The sequence below is a fragment of the Equus przewalskii genome, chromosome 16 (genome assembly GCF_037783145.1).
Source record: "Equus przewalskii isolate Varuska chromosome 16, EquPr2, whole genome shotgun sequence".
Taxonomy (NCBI): domain Eukaryota; kingdom Metazoa; phylum Chordata; class Mammalia; order Perissodactyla; family Equidae; genus Equus; species Equus przewalskii.
The window spans coordinates 62,475,040-62,490,165 of NC_091846.1; the positions used below are offsets into that span (position 1 = coordinate 62,475,040).

Here is a 15,126-nt window from a genome sequence, read left to right on the forward strand (position 1 = left end):
ACATTCAGTGGCTCTCACACTGGAGATTTTTGAATGTGATGACTAAGTTTCTCTTTCACAGCAAACATGTTGGGTATGTGAGCCATCTATACCCAGATTTTATTGTAAGTGCTTGAAAGGCTGTTTCAACTATGAGCTATTGCCAGACAGTTAGTAAAAAGCAAATTGAGTCTATTGAGAGATTAATTCAACTGCTGAAAGAAATACATTTGCCTTAGAGTCATCAGATATTCTACCCACCAAACTCATCCTCCAAGATAGCATCCTTGATGAGGTTTCTAAACCAATTAAACATAAGCAGGAAGCATCAGTCATCAAAACTGACTATTTTCATCTAATCAGCTGACTGCACAAACTGCACGGCATTGAAGAAAGGAGAAACACCCTAAAAGTTGTTGGTATTTTTTATGCTGTTCTCACTTTGTTGACTTTCAATTTTGTGGATGTCGTGTCTTGCACAGAACACTAAAAATGAGCCTAGTGCTTTATGGTATATAAAGTGCTTTCCCAAGCATTGTTTTTCAATAGACTAAAATGAGTTTTAATGAGCTTAAGTGATTTGCTTAAAGCCACACGATTAATTTGTGGCTGGGACTCAAAATCATGCCCTTTCTTCTGTTGTAATTGTTCTATAAATATGTATGTATTGATCGACTTTGTCACCATCATGACAGGGTTCAAGGGTTCAAAATGCCATCATCTTTACATCTGGGCAGACTCAGATAGAGACAAGGCAGAAAGAGGATGAAGAGAGACATATTTACTCTCATAAGTTTCCTCCTTCAAAGAAAGAATCAGGGTAGTGATATCACTTCTTACTGGTTATAATAATGATATAGATAACAAACCCTTACTAAGTAAATACTATATACTAACACTTTACATAATTTAATCCAAATAATAACTCACAAAACCTTCCAAATAGATATTCTTATTCTGTTTTACAAATGCAGAAAATGAAGTTCCAGAGAAGTAATGTTAAATTTATTTGGGTTTTTAAGCTTTGAAAATTTCTTATAACATTCTATGTTTTATGAATATATGGAATAGCTATTTGTGTATGTGGTGAAAATGGAAGATTTATTACAGTAAGTGACATGAGTGTGTCTACTGTAATATGACTGATTTTCATGTGTCATTTATAGAATTTGGCGTCATTATCATTCTACAGTCATTTTATTTGTGCATGTTCCTTTTAAATGTGCACATTTGCAAACCTTTTTGTTTTATTAAAGACATTTTGGGGAGGGATTCTCTTTTTGAGAGCTATGTATATTTGTCAAGAGTGGTTTAAGAGTAGGATGTGAAATAATGCTTGTCCATGAGGCTGGGGCCGACAGAGCATGGGGGAGTGATTTTCATGCTGTCTCCCTGAGGCCTTGGAGGAGGAAAGGATTATAAAGAGCTGACCCCCATAAAAGCACAGAGGAGAATTTCATTACCCCATGACCCAAATCCTGAAGCTAAATTTCCTTGCCTACTCTAGAAAAAAATGAAGTTTTTCATGAATCAGAAAAATATTCCTACATTTTCATTGAAAAAAGTAATTGGAACATCTCTTTTCTTTCTAGTTTATAGTAATTGGGATGGCAAACAAATATAGTGGGAAATATTTCTTGGCATGATCTTTCAATGTCAAATTTTCATTTAAACAACTTCTTAGATGTTTCCAGGTGCTCGGGAATAAAATTGTTTTAACTTATTTCTTATTAAAGATTAAAAAGAAAAATAATTTAGCAAGACCACAAAACAAAACCATTAGTCTGTTTTAACTTTTTCCTGATTTCAGATTATTTCTTTTATTTTAATTTTATCTTGTTGCATATTCGTGAATGCCAACTTCAAAAGTAGGGTATATACTAAGCACTTTTTAAGAACTAAGACTATGTCTTCTTTGAAATGCATGCATATCCTTCAAAATACGCATTGCATATTATACACTCAATTAATATCATTGAGTGAATAAATGAATCAATCTGCCAGCAATAAAAATGAATCCAAAGTATTCTAGAACATCATGGCCTCTAAAGATTTGAGTAAAAGTGAAAACACTTTAATAAATTAGATATAAGGGTCACTGAAGACAAGGTAAGCTTAACACATTACTTTCAAATTTAAAATATATTTACTTAGCATCTACAATTTGGAAACCCCTCTTGTCATGACGAGGAGTATAAAGATCATTAAATCATGGCCTCATCTTTGAGGAACTCACCGTTAATCAGAAAAGTGTAGCGTATACTCAAGGAAGTTAAGTGTCAGTAAATAATATACACAGATTTAAAAGATTAGAGAAACAAGTATAGAGTGAAGAAAGAGTTATTTGAGTTTGAACTTAAAATTTAGGTACAAGATGATACAACAGGAAGAGGAAAGGGGGTATCCTATGTGGAGGAAAAACAAAAGATGGAAGCGAAGAGTGTATAACCAGCATAAATAAGATTACAGACGTGTAAATGCACACAATATCTGTGAGAAAAACAGACTCCTCTGTGGCAGAATTTGGGTGCTGAGGGGCCATCTTTAGACATCGTTTTTAAAAATGTATATTATAGGGACTGAATTTATTATGCAGGTTGAATTTAAACTTTTTTCTAGGCCTCATTTCCAAAAGTATGTCAATGGGTGCATAGTGAGGGGAGGGGTTAATTTGCTTACATAAATTTGGAAAATATGAAGTGAATCTCAACTGAAAAAGATTGCTTGCTATAAGATTTCTCATGAGGCTTTAGTTCATGGATATCCAGAAGGTGTCATAGTGTGAATTTCCCAAACATTTTACCACAGAACCTCTTTGTGACTCATCTATCTGGACTGATATTTCTCTTCCAGACATATGTTGGGAACCAGTGGTTTTTGATGGTAAAGAGTCACAAAAAGCATTAAAGCAGAGAAATGACATGGTGAAAGTACTGATTTGGGGAAAATAATATGGTGACGGTAGGTAGGAGAGACTAATATCCCCTGCAATGAGGGAGTTGGGAAGATAAGTTGTAATGATACATGAAAAGTGGAGATGAATAGTTCTATTCTAAGACACAAAGTGGTAGAGTATATTTTGTATCCAATTGCTGCTTAGAGATGAACTAAAGAATAACAAGGACTTCAAATGAAGACTTGTGTGTAATTTGTATATAGGTAAGAGCACAGTCTGTCAGAGGGAGACTAACAAGAAAGAATAGAGGATTTATACTATTAACTGAAACATTTATCTCTATTCTTTTGGAAGTGTGAGGAGAAAGATCATCAAACTAAGAAGAAACCAGACTAGTTCAGTCCAAAAGAAGTGGGATTTTGACTCAGGATCTTACTGTGAAAAACTCATTATTTTTGTTGATTAGAAATTTATTGGGAATTTTTACAAATTGTTTTATTATAATTGTGAGAATGGAAATGAACATTTGTGGATGCGTGATGATTGAGAAGTAAAAAAATAAGTATTATAAGGCAGAAACTTTATGCAGAGGAGACAGAGATATTGACCCTACCAGAGGGAGATGGGCTTATTGGAGACCTGGAAACATGGATCAGATGAGACCCTGGATATATTTGGATAAGTTGATCATAGGAAACAGCAATTATGTCTCTTGTTCAGAGACTTGGAAAACAGAGAGAGGGATTGTAAAGAGGCAGAGAAACTGAAAAGTGGAGAAAAGGTAAAATCTGATAGCTTGTTTCCAAGGGTACGATCTTCCCAGTAAGGTGATGTCTTATGGAAATGTTGACAACTTGTTCTGAGGAATATGCTAGAAAATTAAAAGAGACCAAAGAAAAAGAGCGTGAAGAAGTAAGTGTGGCCCATTTGAGGTTAGAGAATGTATTCGTTTTCTCTTGCTATATAACAAATAACCACAAAATTAGCAGTTTAAAGCAACACCGTTTATTAACTGGGAGTGCCATAGGTCAGAAGGCTGGTGAGCTCACTGCTCAGGGAGCTTGGCTCAGGGTCTCACAAGGCTGAAGTCAAGTTGTCAGCCTAGCTTGACTCAGTTGGGAGCCCTGGGGTTAGTATCCGCTTCCAGGCTCATGTAGATTGTTGGTAGAACTCAGCTGTAGGACTGAGGGCCAGATTCCTCCGTGGCTGTAAAGTAGATCAGTCTCACCTCCTGGAGGCTGCTAGTCGTTCAGTTCCCAGATGCCACAGGACTTCGGGCAGACTCTCCCACAGGCCCACTCACAGCATCCAGGTCACACTTTGAAGGGCAGCAGCATGATCTCTCACCCCCAGTCCTCTCCCGACCCCAGGCTTCCAGTCTCTCTGACTTCTGCTGACAGCCAGAGAAAACTTTCTGCTTTTAAAGAACTTATGTGATTACATTAGATCCACCTGGTTAATCTCCCTTTTGATCAACTCAAAGGCAACTGATTAATAACCTTTATTACACTTGCGAAATTCCTTTTGCAGTATAGTATAGTGGCTGTGACAGTCACAGCATATTCACAGTCCCAGGGATTAGACTGAGAAGAATTGGGACCCATTTTAAAGTTCTACCCACCACAGAGAGTCAAAATTAAATTAAAATAAAGTGTTTGTACAGTTTTCTTTCTTAAAAATGTGAGTTCATGAGCCTTAGATGTTTCTTAGCATCACTGAAGTGATGGAGAAGAGAAATGTAGTAAACATACTAATTAAAAAAAATTTGTTCTCTATTATTTTTACCAGTTACTATAAATAAATGAATCATTCTCTGAGAATTAAGGTATTCGGTCACTTTCAAACAAAACCAGTTTCCTAAACCAGCAAGCTTTGTTTTAAACATACTGTCTCTCCGTTTGCATTTTTGAGTTCAAATTCAGTGAGTTGGGTCTTCGTGATTTATATGTTGCTGTTGTTCAGGAGAGTCCACCTTGATCTGACCAAGGTCCTGGTTAAATATTGGAAGAATACTTACAGAAGGAAAGGGGGACTAAATTTGAAATGGGAAAATGTTGAGAAAGAATGTCAGGGGTAAAAAGGAGTAACACGTCACCAGAAAGCTGGGCTTTTGTTGCGCTTGTCAGATAATACTTTGAAAAGTTTTAATCTAAGTCATGTCATTGAATTCCTTATCAATTAGTTTTTTTCAATGAATGTGTTCTAGGTGTCTAAGTGATATTCTAATAGAATATGCAAGAAAGGAGATAACAATAACCAAAATATATTCATTTTTAATGTGCCAACACTATGCAGAGAACTTTGCCTATATTTTTCCTGACAATAAGAACAATGGCCCAGGTATATTATTGTCTCTATTTTAGACATGAGGGAACTGAATTATTCAGGAGCTCACCCAGTGTCCAAAGTCTCATGGTTAGTATAATCAGAATCAGGATTTAAATCAAAGTATGTTGGACCTTAAAGTTCAAGCCCTTTGTGATTATGCTAAATGACAAATGATAAATTATTACTTTATTTAAAATTTTTATATTATTTATATAAAATAATACCGCTAATCATTCCTTTCTTTTCTCAGATTTTGAATTTTTATGTTTTTTGTTACGTATCTCTGTTTCTTCATTGCCATACCCCCTGCAGGCAGCAGCATACGCGTCAGTGCATTAAACACAGTGAAGAAGTTTTGTTTAACTTAACGTTTCCGAAATTCACTTGACCATGAAAGAAGCCTTATTTTTAAATTTAACACCTGTTAACACACTATTGGAAATGCTGATAAATAGAAATAAATTTTTGTCAAATTGTTTTAACATTTAAACTTTGTTAGGGAAAAATAAGCTTTAAAGACCTGTAATATTTCAGAATTTTTAACCTAACTTTATTTTTAATTTTGAAAACTTGTGAATGGTCATAGTCCAGTTGCTTAATGTAAGTGTTCTTTAAATGCTAAACATGTTTGTCTTAGATGTACTGAGGATGCTTCACTCTATGTTTTTCAATATGAAATGATGTCCTTGGGTTGTGTGGTTAATTACTGTTTGCTAATCAATACAATTTGGAGAATCTCTTGGAAGTAACAGCCCTAATACTTTTGTAACGCACCCGTTTCATAAATGCCCATTCACTGGTGAGCAGTGGTACATTTCATTCATAATAGAGTGGTACCCTCTAGTGCTCTTGCTTGGTCATGTGCTCTCCAAAACTGCCTTAGAGGGGTAAATGTCACATATTGGATCATTTTACTCAGTCTTAGCTTTAAGTGAAATATTCTATTATTCATAACATCACCTTTTTGAAAAGGAGTTCAGGCATTTCCAATATTACTCAAAAATGTTACTAGCACTCTTGTGCTGTAGGGTAAAATGGCTATTCCATCTATTTTGCTCATAAAAGTAAATGAAATACTTGAGAACCAAGAACTGAGAAGTTGGTTAAATTTCTTAAGTGATTTGTAGAAATGGAAATAGGACCTAAGTCTTTTGTCCCCAGGTTCAGTTCTGTGCCATATGCATTGGACTATATATTTGATCCAGAGAGTTTAAATAAAGCTATAAATGAATATGTCCAAAATTCTAATTCTTTTGATTGAATCTCTTCTGAAAGAATAGTACTCTACTTTCTGAAAATTTTTGGACTGTTGGTTTACAAAACATCACAATGTTATCAGACAATATCCTGCCAAGGGAGTTGTGTTGTGTTAGAGCTTGATTTACCATGCTTAAACATTGTTTATTCAGAAACAAAAATTTCTCTAGGCAAACTATCCATAAGCAAGAAGGTCTGGTTTTATTTGCTTTCCAAAGCTTTATCTAAAGCTTTATCACAGAGCTAATATGCAGATTGTAGCTGTTTATAGCTGTAAGACCTTGCCCATTATTTATTATTATTTCAGTAGTTTTTTTTCTTCCAGACTTGATCTGGTAAGGTGTCTGCACCAAAATAGTGGATCCACATAAGAAAATAATTCTAATTTCTACATATGTTTTTGAACAGCCTTTTCAGCTGATTTGAATTTGCTATTAATGAATGTTTTTGGTGTCCATATTCAGTTGTTACAGGGTAGGTCACCCAAACCCGACAAGTGGGAACTTCAGATGGGCAGTGGTGGTGGCATGCTTGAACAGGTCAGCGGGGACTGTGATGATGAAGATGGTTGTGGGGGATCAGGAAGTGGAGAAGTCAAGAGGACACTAAAGATCACAGACTGTAAGTGTATGATTCTGCAACCACATCTAAAGAATTGATTTTGACATATAAGTAAGGATAATTATTATCGTGAATGTAAAGAATTAATGACAGTGAATTCAGAAATATGCAACAAGAATTGGAGATAAAAATGAACCTATTTTTAGTTTTTCAGGTCATGCACTCTTGGAGGTTTTGTTTATTTTTAACTAATGGCTTTAAATGGAAATGACTTTTTTCTGTGAAAAACTAGTGAATGATCATCAGTTCTGAGAATTAAGGATTTTAAAGCGGGATAATCTTTAGGGCATGAAATAACATGAATGATGAATGTTAAATGTATATTGCTAAATAATGTGAAACTAGATTGGGTAAGTCATACTACATAATAGAATTCGGAAATTTTATTATATCATCACACCATTATATAAAAGATATGTTATTTTATTAGGTTTTTATCATGGTCAAATTGCAAAAAAATTGGTTAACTGTATGGTTAGTTATGGTGAAAAACTACTTGGATTTAACTCTTATGAATTTGTTCTTCCAAAAAATTCTCAAAAATCATTCACCTTGGTTTGATTGTATAGGTTTCAAAACCGTTTCTGGTGTTGCTAGACTGGTCACTACTATAAAAGATGGAACTACCAAATAACAGCAACAAAAAGCACCAAATGAATGTCCTTTCCTTGTCTTCACATATAAACTGAGGAATATAGGCTTTCCATGGCTACGTACATGCATATGTTCACATAAGCAAGACCACCAAAGTTATCAACTGAGAAAGAAGCATGAAAGTTAATGTACCCAGAGCGGCCAAGTTTCAACTATTCATTTATCTCAGGTCTTACCAAAGCTGATTACTTTATAAAGTAATTTTCTGGACTTGTGAAGCCCTATTTAGAAGCTGGTCTTATAGTCTCCCTCTAAATCACAAAGGGCTGCTTTGGACCTGTTAGACATGTCCTTTCATGATTTGGGTGATAGAAGAATTCATTTACTTTTCAGTTCTCTTGCAGTAAATTTAGAACACCACAAATGCTTCAAGCATCAATACCCCATTCTTTCTAGGATCTTGTTTTATAAGGCAAATATATTGGTTAAAGGAATGGAAGTCAAACGAGGTACAAAAATCAAAAAACAGTTAATATAAACATATAGGTTTCTCTGTTACAAACAAGAATAAATTGAACAAAGAAAGTAAATAGATGGGATTTAGTACACTGGAGCAGCAATTAAACAAAGGGCCACAAAATTCCTTACTGTATTCATACAATTTCCTATTGAAAATTAAATGCCTTCTACCCTTAAAGGAGCACATAAAGATATATGTTCTTCTTATTGGTATTAATATAGTTTATCAGATTTATTTCTCTTGTTTTCCTATCTTTTGTTGTTTAGGACAAAAAATTAAAATAAGGATGAAGAAGAAAATAAAAAAGAGTTTTCATTAAAAAACATTATTTTTACTAAGAGTTAAAACACCATTGTATTTTGGAGTTATGATACTTATCTACTAGGATAATATTAATGTTTCATTTTCATTCTATCTTGAGTATTCATATGAATCATAATTTCATTGTCATTTGAATATTAGCAGGGTTTGAAGGCATAAAAGTTATTATCAAAAATAGCTTAGGTTGAAATTTCATCTATAAATTGTTTGTGTGTGTAGAATTAACATTTTTATAGAGATTTTTTTACTCCTGAAGTTATTCATATGCTCAAGAATTTGTTACATATTAATAAATAACACCTTTTTGGTTTATTTCACAAGAGAAATAGAGACAGGGGAGGATATTCAACTGCTAATAGTTTTCTCACAAAACAATACTGTCAAGGTGGCAAGAATGAATTTTTTACTTCAAAACCTTGTTTTCAATTACTCCTGAAGTAGACAGGTATGGTACAAGCAACCATCCATCAGAATTGGGGAGATTTAAGATATAGATGGTTTTTAGCAACTACAGGCAAACGTTAAAAAAGTCCACATCTGCTGTCAGTCAGTTGCCTATCACGTTTCTAAGAGTTTATAGCTGTTGCCTTTCAATTTTTAATAAGTGGTTGGGAAACCGCTGTGGATAGCATGCTGAAATACAGAGGGACAGAAAGAGTAGCAAAGCGTAAGTCACATTTCTCTTTTTATAAAGCACTATAATATCTTGCCTGTGCTTGGCTAGTTTGATATATTGCCAAAGCAAGTTAAGACAGTTTTAGATGGTCTTAATGACTGAAACATATTGTGCTCTAGAAAGTTTACCAGGTGACATTTGTGTTAAGAACTTGAAATGCACCATTATTTCTTCCTTACTCTGATGTTTGTTCTTTATAAAATACAACATAAGTACAAAGCAGTTCATTTGTCTCCGCAAAAATATCTGATTTAAAATAGTTATACTAATAAGTATTTATTTATTTATAGCTACTTATAATTGCAAGGAATAATACTAATACCATGTCCTGTAAATTTAATGATTTTGCTCCATTTATGCAAATGTTCGAAGTTGATAAATATTTTACTAATCATCACTGGAACTGATTTTCTGTTTCTGTTTTTGTTCATGTTTATTTTAGGCAACAGAGGGGTCTACATATTTATGTGCCAAGGTTTATCACCAAAATGTTTATATACCTTTTAGGTATCATTTTGTTTTCATCACCAGTGGTATCAAATAATCCAACAAATGTTTAGCTTTTAACACTATCTCTATTCATATCCTACCTATTGGCTATTATTAAACGTTAACTGATATGTTTCTTATAAAAAGCAGCTATCTATACTATGCAGTGTTCACTCTTAGGAAACTGAACATATTTTCCTATTTCAGTAGAGTGGTTTAAAAATCCCAATATTATGGAAAGTTCTATATTTTTGTTGTATTGACTTTAGCTCATTTAGATAGATATGGATATTTCACTAGTAGCCTGGAATTGCAGGGTTGGAATGGCTTTGAACCTTCATTTCTTCTCATCCCTGACACTTGCCATCCTTTCTGAGCAGCTAACTGATGCAGGTTCTAAACACCAGTGGAAATAAAACAAGTTCTGTTCTTTTAGCCATGCAGAGGAAAATTATTCTCATTATCATCAACACTTTTTCAACTATTTGACTATTCCAATATTCCCAAATGTTGATAGTTTCAAATGTTGAAAAACAAACCAGCGTGCCACTGCAGACAGGCTGTAGAATTATTCCATGTGTAGTTTTGAAAATCTGCAATAGCATTACTTGCAATTCTTATGTGATATTATAATCTAAATTACACTAACTCTGCTTTTAAAAAACAAAAAAATATATAACCCCTGATCAAATTCATTTTGATAAAGAGGTTCACCATAATAGTATCAGGCAAAATGAATTTGATCACAAGTTGATTCAGATGTATCTTCAAAAATAGTAGAGTGATTTTAAGTCTTCAAATTGTCCGAGATAATCTGTCTATTGTCATATTCATCATTGCTCGTATAATATTATATAACATCCTTAGCAATTTTAAAAATAATTTAACTGTGAAACCTATAAATGACAACAGATTGTGTGTGTGTTCAAATGACTTTTTCCCCAGTAGTGCTTTCAACATGCGTTTGCAGAAGAGTCATGATACAGGTTCACAAAGACTTGTGCATTCAGAGTACCAACGCAGCAGCGTTCTGACCCTGAGGCCCTCCTGAACTGCTTCTTATTCAGCCACCCAACGTCTTTCTTTACAAGGATTGTTTACCAGTAGATTCTTCTTGTTCTTTTTTTTTGTTGTTGTTCTTTTTTATGGGTTCTGCTCTTCCTCTTCTTTTTTATGGGTTCTTTTTTATGGGTTCTGCTCTTCCTCTTCTTTTTTATGGGTCCTCATCATCATCCCAAATTTTAAATATTTGAGGAATCCAGGATTCAGTTCTCAAACCTTTTATATCTCTGTTCACGACTATTCCCTGTTCCCCAAACTGCATACTGCACCATAATAACAATATGGTGCCGCCATCGATAGCACTATCCAGTTTATAAAGCATCCCCCACTGCGTTATCTCAGGAGGTAAGCTAGTGAAAACAGAAAGCGTTCAATTGAAATTAGATGAATTTGGAAATAGAAGGATAAGACATTGGAATATAAGTTGCTAAATCTAGAAAGAATTTTTGGTTGATCTTCTACAGCCTAGAATGAATAGAACTATTATTCACATTGTGCTTTGTATTTGTCACTTAGTAACTAACCTTAGATCAGCCTCTAACAAATTCATCTACAGCATGATACTAACAGTGACCTAGGAAGAAAATAGTATATTCCATGTGCATAGTAAAATGAAAATGATACTTTGTTAACCACTGAAGAATAAAGGTTACTGATTTATTTAGCAATGCAAGATTGTAGAATGAGTGAAATTCTTGGCTTCCTCAAACTTATTTTCACCGTAAATCACCTTTATTTCAAAATCTCAGCTAGGCATGGAGGTTAAGAAGAACTCAGAAAATACTACAAGCGACATGAAATGTGATCTTTATTTTTCTTTCCATAACTACTAAAACTATGTAGTTATTCATTTTGTAGAAATTATTTTGTGTTTTTTTTTTAATTATCTAGTTTATGGTTTTTCTTTCCAATGTAAATTATGTCCAACAGATAATGCAAGCATATAAGATTCATTTACATTAATAACAGTTCCCAATATGCATATTAAAAGTATGTGTATTCTTTTAAAATTAAAGTTTCATCAAATTTGATTAAAATAAAATGTATTCAGTTTACTTTGCAAAGTGCTGACAAATAGTCCATTAATAAATTATCCCAAATTAAAGATAATGTACTGGAAAAAACTAAATAGCTTATCATGTATTAACTATGTTTAGTTATGCTAAACATAAAACATCTTTATAAACTTACTTGGACTCAAACCTTTGTGACACAGTGAAAGTAATCTTGAATAATGATTGTACATTTTGATCTACATTTTCCAAGTGCCTAATACTGAAGGATCATGATAAAACGCTAGAAAAATTCACAAATAAACACTTCCTGATGCTGCTCAATGCTCAAAATTGTAAACACTTTGAAATTTTCATCTACTGCAGTTTTTCCACTGCTGATGAAAATTATACTAAAGAGAAATGAAATAGTCTAAGATAAATATATTTTAATTAATATGTGATCGCCATGAATATTATTGTGATTATACATTTCCATTTTGGTTTCTAAATAATTGACATTCATCCTATCTGCTTGCTGTTTTGCTAACAAGATTGTGTAATGGAATCTGGAAACGTAATGAATCATCTTACATTCTCTTGAAAAGTTATACATCCCATTCATGGGTTTAAATGATAAAGTTGAAATAAAAGGGTCTGTCCTTGAATGCCTAATAAATGGTTTTCAGTGCTTTGACTTAGACACAAAAATGATGTAAATCACTGAGGTAAAGAGGGAAGACATTAACTAAAGCTTAAGGAGCCTCCTAGCATGCATTCCAGATGAACCAGCCATTCTGAAAATTTTATAGCTAAATCCATCCCACACCAGACGACATAGAATAAAAAAGTTATGGTATTTTTGACTACCATTATGTCAAGTATGACTGTGTGATCAATAGAGTAAGCAAAAAATTAAAATTTAAGAAAATATCATCAGATACATTTTCTCATTGCTTGCCCAAAGTCATATAGCTGTGAATAAGACCAAGAATAAATCATACTTATATCCAGGTCTATTTTTTATATCATTCTGTTGCCGATAAACAGAATGGTTTTTGAACTTGCTATATTCTCCCTCAGTCAGCATAGTTGATAAAATGCATCATGAGGAAACAACTTAGGTATTCTTTCAGCTCTTTAATGACTTCCATACCTTTAACTGTATAGAAAGGGTATTTTCATCTAGATTTTTGACCAGTTAATTAGTCATCTAACTATAAATAATAGAACACGTGATCTGGGCCCAGAGCTTCTCCAAGTCTCTCATGTATACAAATCACTTGGGGCTCTTGTTAAAATCAAGTATGATACAGAAAGTCTGAAGTGAGACATTGGCATTCCTTACATGCTCTCAGATGATGCTGTTGCTCCTGGTCTAAGGACCACACTGTGAGGCTGAAAAATTTACACCCTTGTTTCTTACAGCCTTTATTTATTAGTATCTCTGCAATAATTCTCTATTAAAGCAGTATGAACTCTTATAAAACAGTATCTACGTTTATGTATTAGCTTTACAAGAAAGCATCACATGCACTAGGACGTTAGGGACTATAACAATTAGGCCAGTAATAGTGACTTATCCTATATGATTTTTGGTAGTCCCAGTTTGATGGTTTGAGGCTTGCGTTTATTTCCTAACACCAAAGGAGCACCACTTCCATCTTTTCTCAGGGCCTGAAGCCTTTAGCCTACACTTGCTTCAAAAAGACTTCCATTTTGAAACAGTGTCTCTGGTATCTCAGCAGAAATGTTTCACCTTCATCAACTCCTCCAGTTTGTAATGAACACTGAAGAAATATCTTGCATGATCCTCTGTATCACATTAAATTCCAACAGAGATAAATCAAAGTTTTATGTGAACTAAAAGAAAGGAGAGAGACTATCCAAAAGGGGCAATCAGAAAATACTTCATAAAGGAAGCAGAGAGAGGGCAAACTGGAAAAAATGTTTGACTGCAATGTTTATGAGAAAGGCATTTGAGAGGATGGACTCATGATTTGGTTTCAGCAATTGACAATAGGGAGGGAAGGAACCCTGGGAGGAGGAGACATCATGGACAAAGACAGTGGTGGGGGGAGAGAAGGAGTAAGGAGGAGCATGCTTACAGAGACACAAAATTATTCAAATTGCTTGAAAAAATGTTGGAAGTCTAAAATGTGGGTTCAAAATTTTACAACGGATTTTGAATTCAGTAGGGAGGGGTTTGTGTTTAATTTGATAGGAAAGAGGAACTATTAAAAGTTTTTCTGTGTGGTCATTTAGTTTCTGTGTGCAATTATTTTTAATAGCAATACAGATAACTGGTTAGGAAAATAAACATGTACAAATAAGGTATATCTTGCACAAGTAACTTACCACTACCTTGCACAAGTAATTGTTCTGTACCTAAATTTCCTTAAGATGGGGGTAATAGCAGTAGTCTCCAAGAAGCAGCCTTGTGAGGATTAAATGACTCAATCCATAGACAGCATTACAAGAGCGCCCACCCCCACCACTAAACAAAAAAAAGTGTTGAATAAAATATGTAAAAAGTTTTTCTTAAATGCTTCTGTGAACTAACAAGAGAGGAATCTTCCATAAAACTAGATGATGTCATAATAATAACATAGAGATAGAAACAGAGATAGGGGCCGGTCTGGTGGTGCAGTAGTTAAGTTTGTGCAGTGCACTTTGGAAGCTGGGGTTCACGGGTTTGGATCCTGGGTATGGACCCACATACTGTTCATCAAGCCGTGCTATGGCGGCATCGCACAGGCAAAATAGAGGAAGATTGGCACAGATGTTAGCTCAAGGACAATGTTCCTCACAAAAAAAAAAAAAGAGAAAGAAATAGAGATAAATGTAGAGATAGAGATAGAGATAAAGATATAGTTACATACACGTACACACACACAGCTTAAGGAAAATAACAAAATGAATTTGTCTACCCCTCTACCCAGTCCAAGAAATACAGTATTTCCATACCTCTAGAGCATACCCTTCTCTGAACACACCACACTCCGAGAATTTGCCATGATCACAAATTATGTAAAAATCATTTCTTTTTCCTTTCTTAAGAGTTTTAACCAATATATGCCTTCATAAACAATATATTGCTGGGTTTTGCACTTTATATAAATGGAACCATTTGGTCTTTATTGTTACATGGTGTGTTCCTTTCCTTAAACGTTATATTTTTGAGGTTCACCCATGTTGATGGGTGTTGCTGTACTCATTCATTTTTATGGAAGTATAGTATTCTAATTTATGAATATACACACTTGATGCATATTGGAGTTGATTTCAGTTTTGGGATATTGTGAATCATGTGGCTAATAAACCATCTTGAACATATCTGTTGATGCACATGGGTAAGAGCCTCTGCAGTGTATACCTATAAGCATAATAG

The 15,126-nt window shown here is 34.1% G+C and overlaps 1 protein-coding gene across 4 annotated transcripts in view; it reads left to right on the forward strand.

Annotated features, from left to right (window-relative positions):
* Positions 1-15,126, forward strand: part of GPC5 (glypican 5) — a 1,274,636-nt gene that overhangs the window by 619,258 nt on the left and 640,252 nt on the right. For 2 of the 4 annotated variants that reach the window (XM_070579052.1, XM_070579056.1), the window contains exon 7: positions 6,925-7,081. In XM_070579052.1, the coding sequence (XP_070435153.1) occupies positions 6,925-7,081 (157 nt within the window). Of the gene's footprint in view, positions 1-6,924; positions 7,082-7,650; positions 7,846-13,409; positions 13,629-15,126 lie in introns of those variants that run through there. The other 2 variants (XM_070579053.1, XM_070579055.1) reach the window with 2 other exon arrangements.